Source organism: Grammomys surdaster, unplaced genomic scaffold, assembly GCF_004785775.1.
Source record: "Grammomys surdaster isolate TR1022 unplaced genomic scaffold, NIH_TR_1.0 183, whole genome shotgun sequence".
NCBI classification, from domain to species: domain Eukaryota; kingdom Metazoa; phylum Chordata; class Mammalia; order Rodentia; family Muridae; genus Grammomys; species Grammomys surdaster.
This window is the reverse complement of record NW_021604628.1, coordinates 93,981-102,101: the sequence shown is the minus strand read 5'-3', so window position 1 is coordinate 102,101 and position 8,121 is coordinate 93,981. Positions and strand designations below refer to the sequence as shown.

General features: G+C 52.1%; 1 protein-coding gene across 1 annotated transcript in view; it reads left to right on the top strand.

The window, feature by feature from the left end:
- Positions 1–6,659, top strand: part of CUNH6orf222 (chromosome unknown C6orf222 homolog) — a 16,258-nt gene extending 9,599 nt beyond the window's left edge. Inside the window, exons 6-12 of the mRNA XM_028767840.1 lie at positions 596–730; positions 1,584–1,645; positions 1,847–2,096; positions 2,806–2,931; positions 3,865–3,929; positions 5,642–5,905; positions 6,519–6,659. Of these exons, the coding sequence (XP_028623673.1) occupies positions 596–730; positions 1,584–1,645; positions 1,847–2,096; positions 2,806–2,931; positions 3,865–3,929; positions 5,642–5,905; positions 6,519–6,554 (938 nt within the window). The 3' untranslated portion in view covers positions 6,555–6,659. The remainder of the gene's footprint in view (positions 1–595; positions 731–1,583; positions 1,646–1,846; positions 2,097–2,805; positions 2,932–3,864; positions 3,930–5,641; positions 5,906–6,518) is intronic.
- Positions 6,660–8,121: the final 1,462 nt, after the last annotated feature.

Below are 8,121 nucleotides of genomic sequence, written 5' to 3'. Positions count from 1 at the left end.
TGTCTGTCTGTCTGTCTGTCTGTCTGTCTGTCTGTCTGTCTGTCTGTCTGTCACAGAGACCAAGGAAGCTGAGTGCAGGAGCAAAGTGATGTCATAGTCACATGGGTCATCAAAGTTGGAGCCAGAGTTAGAAGGAGCAGAACTAGTCACATTGGCTTTTCCTGGGCGTTAGGGTGGATGGGGACACTGTTGTCAGGAGAATTTCTGGCTTAGAGAGCATAGATTTGGGGTCATGAGAGGAGGGATTTTCATGTGAGACAGTTTAGGCCATGGATCTTAATTCATGGCATGGAGCCCGGGCACCTACTGCCCCCTAGTGGACTAACCAAAAACAGCGGCTAGGTAAGGGAACCCTATGGAAAGAGGTTTTTTGTTTGTTCGTTTTTAAAGGCAGAGAAGCCAAGGAAAGGTAGTTCTGGGGGCTGCAAAGAGCATGATCGGGATCCCCAAACAGAGCCCCAGACCTGGCCCAGCCCAGAAGCTCACTGTAGCCTTGCAGAGCCCGAGGGTGGGGTACACTGGCACCTGCCCGGGCTCAGGGCCAGTTGCTGGGTGTGGCTGACACACACACTTACTCTGCCTTTCTGCTTCCCAGACTCGGAGGCGCCCGCGTTCCATGAGGTCCTGTCTGTAGATGGTGGAGGCTCCTGTCCCTCTGAGCGCCACACACCAGCTGCCGTATTTCAGGGACCCGAGGAGAAGCCGCTGCTGGACAGAGCCTCGGAATCCAGTTAGTTCCTTGCCCCTCAGAGACGCCACCCCCTACCTCTGGCAAAGGACCCATCTTGATTCTGCCATTTGGAAAGGGGAAACCGAGGCAGAAAAAGGAAGGCCAAGGCCTGTTTCAGTTTCCCTGTGGGAAGCCACAGGCTGTGGAGACAGCTCAGGCCCAGAGCATACTTGACCCGTTAGCCTTGGTTTCCCCGTTTTGCAAGGGTGGCCCTTGAGAGTTGCTGGAGGTTCTAACTGAATGACAGTCTGTAAAACCTGTAGTGACAGGCTGTGTCACTACTGATTGCTGTCATTGCTGTTAGGTAGCCGGCTTGAGAGCTGGCCAGGTGACAGGAGGGGACTGAGAACACAGAAGGGAGGTCTTGCCACAGTTATCAGTTTATTGTTGACAGAGCCAGGCCTGGATGTAAAATATTGTCTAGCATCTGGAGATGCTGTAAACCGCTTTGGGGGAGGGGGGAAGGGGCTGGTGGAGAGATAGCAGGCCATTAAAGTTCTGGCCTCATAACCACAAGGATCCAAGTGTGTACTCCAGAATGCAAAGAAAAGAAAAACAGAGTTCCAGGACAGCCAGGGCTATACAGAGAAATCCTGTCTTGAAAAACAAAACAAAAACAAACAAACAAAAAACCCCCAAAAACCAAAAACAAAACCAAAAAAACAAAAACAAAACAGAAAGAAAGAAAGAAAGAAAGAAAGAGAAAGAAGGAAGGAAGGAAGGAAAGAAAGAAAGAAAGAAAGAAAGAAAGAAAGAAAGAAAGAAAGAAAGGGAAAAATAAGAGAAAAGTTGGAGTATGTGGCCCTGGCCCTGACCTTAGAGGCCTTTGTAAGGAACCCTGTCCTTTTCCTAGGAGAATTCAGGCGGAAGATCCTGGCCCTACTCCAGAATACAGAGGAAGAGAGAGGAGAACAGGTGAGGATGCCTTCCCGGATGCTCCTGCTCCTCAGGGGACCCCACCCCACTGCTTCATTCTAAGCTCTGAACTGGCCTCCTCCAGAGAACATTCCCCAGTACCAAAGGCCTTCACCCCTCCTGCTCCTTCTAGGCCAAAGTTCACCTTTGACCTTCTTGAGGCCAGGGGCCACGACTCAGTTTCTCTCTTTCTCCCCATAGGAAGCTCAAGTGCAGGAGGCAGAGGAGGCCGGAGAAAACCCGGCCCCAGCCGGCAAGGTGAAGTCCCAGGTGAAGAAGTCTAACCTCCGGAGAGCCTTTTCTCTCAAGAAACACAGCTCCAAGGATTCTAAGAAAATGGAGACTTCAGGGACTCCAGGCTCTGGCAGCCTGGAGACCCGGCCACCCAAGAGGCATGGCTTCCTGCCCATGTGTGTCGGTGGTCACAGAGCTTCCATCTCCAGCAACCCAGGTGAGCAGGCCTGGTGTTACCATGGTAACTTCAAGCCTTGACCTCTACTTTCTGCTGAGGGGAAGAGAAGGGAGGTGGAGATGTCAGTTTCAGCAGGACACCTACCAAAAACTCAGCTCTGTTTCTTAAAAACAAAGGCACTGCCAAGAAGTGGTAGCATGTGTCTTTTATCCCAGCACTTGGGAGGCTGAAGCAGGTGGATCTCTGTAAGTTGAGGACAGTCTGGTGTATGGAGTGGGTTCTAGGATAGCCAGGGCTACACAGAGAAACCCCATGTTGCTAGATCTGTGGTTGGCTGTCAGATGTCACTAGGGAACGTTAACCGAAACACACCAGGATTTCAGGGTGACTGCAGTAAACCATATGCAATGTTTCCCCTGCACTTACGCAGTGCCTGCTGTATATACCACGGATGCAGTGCTATCTCAGTTAACATGTCAGGTCTCTCTTATGCTTCCCATTTGACAACAGAGTAAGGCAAAATTTGGACTGACTGGGCCAAGGCTTGCACATTGAAAGGGCAGGTGATTTTGCTGGGTGAGAGCCATGGGCACATCCATGCACTTCTTAAACTGCTGTCCATGGGGAAGCAGAGAGCAGAGAGGGAACACAGATCCCCTCAGAAGTAGAGCAGGGCTGGCACCCCACTTCCTCCCCCAAGGACTGAAACAGATGCCAAACTCATCCGTTTTTCTGCACTCTTTTTAAGAGGACCTGGAGTTCCAGAAGACAGAGTCTGCAGGAGGGGGACCAGCTGGGTCCCCAGAAGCACCTTTCCAGGCCAGAAGCCACACATCCAATGAGGGGCCTTCATCAGAAAAAGCCTGGGAATCTAGTCAGTATACCTCTGGGGTAGCCTTTGCTTGTCTCTCTTCCACATGCCCCAGGCTAACTAGGGAATGAGTGGAGAAGGTGGCTGAAAATCTCCCAGGAGACCCTGCAGTGGGGACAGGGACCATTGGTGTGCTCTCTCTCTTTTTCTTTTCTTTTCTTTTTTTTTTTTTTTGGTTTTTCGAGACAGGGTTTCTCTGTGTAGCCCTGGCTGTCCTGGAACTCACTCTGTAGACCAGGCTGGCCTCGAACTCTCGAACTCAGAAATCCGCCTGCCTCTGCCTCCCAAGTGCTGGGATTAAAGGCGTGCGCCACCACCGCCCGGCTGTCTTTTTCTTTCTAAGATTTATTTTATTTCCTTTGTGTATGATTGCTCTATCTGTATGTACACCTTCCTGCCAGAAGGGGGCGTCAGATCCCATTACAGATGGTTGTGAGCCACCATGGGGGTTGCTGGGAATTGAACTCAAGACCTCTGGAAGAACAGCCAGTGCTCTTGCCCCTGTTGGTGTGCTCTTTGTACCGAGGCTGCCGGGCGAGGATACTGATGGGCTTTAGTGTCCTTAGTCAATTTCACTGGTGTAAATGGTTCTATCTTGGTTCAAGCTGCTCGCAACAACCTCTCTGGGAGTTTCCTCTATATTTTAGTGAGCTCAGCTCAAATCAACACCAAAAAGCCATAATGAAGCCAAGTGACCCTCCTGTTGTAGCAGCACCGATGGCCAAGGGATGTTCCCCTCCACGTGTTCTGGCTGGCCACTCGGAGTGCAACTTTCCATCCCTGATATTAGCAGCTTTCCCGGGTGTCAGGTGCAGTTGAGTTTGGTCACAGATGGTTAGAGAGAATGTGTCATCTTTATTTGGATGGCTGTGCTGTCCACCATGTGTGCCGGGGTGTCCCTGGGGACAACCTCTCATCTTTCCTTTCTTCTCTCAGAGGAATTAATCATCCAACACCTGGTGGCGAGTCTCCAAGAGGTGGACAGCGAGTTAGGGAGGCAGGTGAGTACCCCTCCAACTCTCCAGGCAGATTCCGGGGGTGGGGGTGGGGGAGGAGGGGTCGAGCTCCCTCCCCTGAGACCTGGGTTCTATCCCTACTTCCGAGTGACCTTGGCCATATCCCTTAACCTCTCTGAGCCTCAGTTTCCTCTTTTGCAAAAATAGGGATACTCCCTGTTTGACTAAACGGTGCCTCCTCAGAGAACACTAACATGAGGCAGGGGAAGAGAATGTTAGGTTAAAATGGTAGAATTGCAGGCAGGCTGGGGAGACACCTCAGTAGGGAGAGTGCCCGCCGAGAGCCTGAGTTCAAATCCCAAGCACACATGTAAAAAAGCCAGGCGTGGGAATCACGAACTTGCCAGCCCAGAGCTGTATCCTGTACCCCAGGAAGATCACTGGGGCTCGATGGTGGTAAGCCGACTTCCAGTGTCAGAGAGAGACTCTGTCTCAAGGGAATAAGGCAGAGCCCTAGAGCAGGGATACCAGACACCCTCTGGCCTCCATATATACCATATGTACACATATGTACATGTATGCATGTTCTCTCTCTCTCTCTCTCTCTCTCTCTCTCTCTCTCTCTCACACACACACACACACACACACACACACACACACACACAGTCTTCTAATGGCTCCCCTACCAGTCAGGGCCTGCCCCAACCCCAAACCCGCATACCCCAAGACCTTGTGCCCTCCGACCACTCAGATCCTGTCGCAAGATCACCTTCTGTGGTCACAGCCTTGTCAGTGAGCCGCTTAGCTGAATCCAGTTCTTTCAAGCTCGAAGCTATCCTGCCCCACACACAGGCTCCTACCCTTGACCAGCAGCCTTCCTAAGAGACAGGCAGGTCCCTTGAGGGCCTGGAGGTGCTTCCGCTTTCCACCTTCCCAGGCCCAGCCCCAGGGCACCTGCATCTCACCTCCCAGTGATCAGAGCCTCTGAACCAGGTCCATGTGCAGGAGGGAAATTTTGACATTGCCGCTCTCTCCTGAGAGCAGCCTCCACCCCGGCTGAAGACCTCAGCCCTCCCCAGGAAGCTTGCACACATCGCTGCCTGGGCCATCTTGTCCAGGTCCTTATCCCCATCAGTGTGCCCAGAATCTCAAATAAATCGCATGTGACCCAAGTCTTTGGGGTCCCCACCCCAGAGACCCCCAGTTTGCATGTCCAGATATGAAGAGAAGTAAATCAGCCAGGGGGACCTTAGTGTGGGGCGAAGAATCCATTAAATGTTTTTCATGGACTCTTGAGTCTATTTCTTTTTTTTTTTTTTTTTGGTTTTTTGAGACAGGGTTTCTCTGTATAGCCCTGGCTGTCCTGGAACTCACTCTGTAGACCAGGCTGGCCTCGAACTCAGAAATCCGCCTGCCTCTGCCTCCCAAGTGCTGGGATTAAAGGCGTGCGCCACCAACGCCCGGCTTTGAGTCTATTTCTAACGGTTTTGGAGAGGGGATCTGGTCACCCCCACTTTTCTATCTAAAGGGAGGCTCAGGGCGACGACGTATTCTGTGCAATCGTCTATGCGTGCGTGCGCTTTCGTTTTTGCTTTTTTTTTTGGTTTGCCCCGCCGCTGCAAGCCATATCTTGTAGAAGTGAGGGTGGGGTGGTGGAGGGATTTAACGAAGCGGTGCTCACCCAGGATACAAGGGAGCAGGCTGGAGTGGGGAGACCCTGCCGGCGGCAGCCACTGACGACTCCACTTCCATTCCAGATCCGGAAGTACCCCAGCTTCAAGCGTTTTTTTAATGAGTTCTCGGACGCCTCCCTCAGGAAGCTGGTGGCCACCTTAGACAGACAGAAGGCTCGCCTCTCCGAGGAAAGCGAGAGCCTCGCCAACAGGCCGCCTCTGTGTGCCTTTGGCACCCTGAACAAGTTTGCGGCCAACCACAGCTGCGCCATCTGCACCCTCATGCAATCCAGAGGCCAATACAAGGGACACAGTTATGCCCACTTCCTGTCCCGGAAGGTCCAGCAGGTGAGAGCCGGAGGGTAAGGACAGGTCAGCATGGCCCAAGGGACAACGGGTCTGACTTTCTTGATACGCTCGTGTGTGCATGTGCGTGCACACGTGTGTGAGTGTCACGGCGCGCGCGTGGAGGTCAGGGGACAGCTCGTAGAGCTTGGTTCTGTGCTCTATGGGGATGGATGGAAATCGGCTTGCCAGTCTTAGTGACAAAGGCCTTGATCTAAGGCTGAGCCGTCTTTCTGTCCCCTCATCCCGAGTTTTAGACTTCAGTTCAAATGTTACCTCCCAATCTCCCCAACACCCCTCCCTCCCCCTTCTCCCTTGCAGTCTTTTTAACAATTCTAAACACCAAGACAGAGCTAAGCAGTAGTCTGCTTCAAAGGACAGGCAGCTGAGCCTGGTGTTGGTCCCAGGAGGCCTGGAGGAAGTGGCAGATGCAATTTGAACGATCAGGGATTTGGAGACTGAGCTGAGGCAGGACTGGGGACGACTGTGCCTCGTGGAGGGGAAGGGGGGCTGCAAAGGCTAGTGGACCTAGCGTGGGTGTGGATCTGCTGGATAGGGAGCTTGCTGTTTCTGGACTGGACCCTGCTGACTCGGCCTGTGGCTTTTCCCCTCCCAGAACATCACGAGTCTGGATAGCCAGAGTCCGGACTGAAGGCTACACCTCATACACAACTTCTTTCGGAGTAGCCAGCGGTCAGCAGCTTTGTCCCAGAGATCCTGAAGACCCCGCGGGATGTCCCTCTTTTGTGTTTCCCAAATGTCCCCCCAGACAAGAATAGACAATTCTCTGTGCACTCAGGACTGTCAGAACATTTTCTTCCTGGAAGCCGGACCCAGAAGCTGTGCTGAGGTCGGGCACTGGAATGGGGTTCGGAGGTCAGGTTCCATCAAGTGAACTTGAAGAGAGGCTCTCCCCTCTGCAGTCACTGCACCCCGTCTTCCATCCTCCAACTCCCTCATCCTTCCATCATGAAAAAGGGTGACTGACACCTGCCAGATCCATGAGTCTTAGCTGGTGTGTGTGTGTGCATGTGTGTGTTTGCATGTCTGCCTGTCTGTCTTTGTGTGTCACTGGGGGGAGGGAGGGAGTGTAGGTCAGAGGTCAATCCCAGACATCCCATTTCCAGTTCCATCTATCTTGGATTTTTTGAGACTCACTCGAGCAGGCTTGTCTAAGGTTGAGAGTCCGAAGGATCCGCCTGGTTCTGCCTCTCGAGCGCTGACATCACAAACATCTGCTCACCCGCCATAGATGAGTCTTCGTTTTGAAAATACTTTTTTAAATTCAGTTTCCAACTGGAAAATGCACATGCACCCAAACAGCTGGGTCTCTGCTAAGTCACTGTCACTCACTCAGTTGATCAAATAACACTCATGGATCCAAGAGAGACCCCTGGGAACCCTGCAAGTCCCAGCAGGAGCCTGGGATAACCTACAGATCGGAAGAGTGATCCCTGATCTCCCAGAATCTTACTAGCCTTTATGAAGATTCCGAAAGTTATCCAGTGTTATGTCTATAATTATTTTATTGAGAAAAGATCTCACTCTGTGGCCCAGACCGGCATCTCCCAGCCCCACCTCAGGCTCTCAAGTACTGAGACTATGGTTGTGTGTCACCACACCTGGGCTACTTTATCATGGTCACAGCTGGGTAGATTTCAGAAATTCAAAGAGGGCTTCAAGCTGGACTGCCCCAGATGCTGCACAGATGTGCACTGCCCCCAGGAGTCTCTTGTCCTAAGACATGCAGTCTCCATCCTGTCTGTTCTGGCTGGTTTTGTGTCAACTTGACACAAGCTGGAGTTATCACAGAGAAAGGAGCCTCCCTTGAGGAAATGCCTCCATGAGATCCAGCTGTAAGGCATTTTCTCAATTAGTGATCGGGGTGAGGGCTCAGCCCGTTGTGGGTGGAGTCATTCCTGAGCTGATAGTCCTGAGTTCTATAAGAAAGCAGGCTGAGCAAGCCATGAGGAGCAAGCCAGTAAGCAGCACCTTCCGTGGCCTCTGCATCAGTTCCTGCCTCCAGGTTCCTGCCCTGTGTGAGTTCCTGTCCTGACTTCCTTTGTTGATGAACAGCAATGTGGACCTGTAAGCAGATTAAACCCTTTCTTCTCAATTTACTTTTTTGGCCAGTGTTTTGTTGCAGGATTAGAAACCCTAACTAAGCCTGGTAGTGGTGGTACAGGCCTTTAATCCCAGCACTTGGGAGGCAGAGGCAG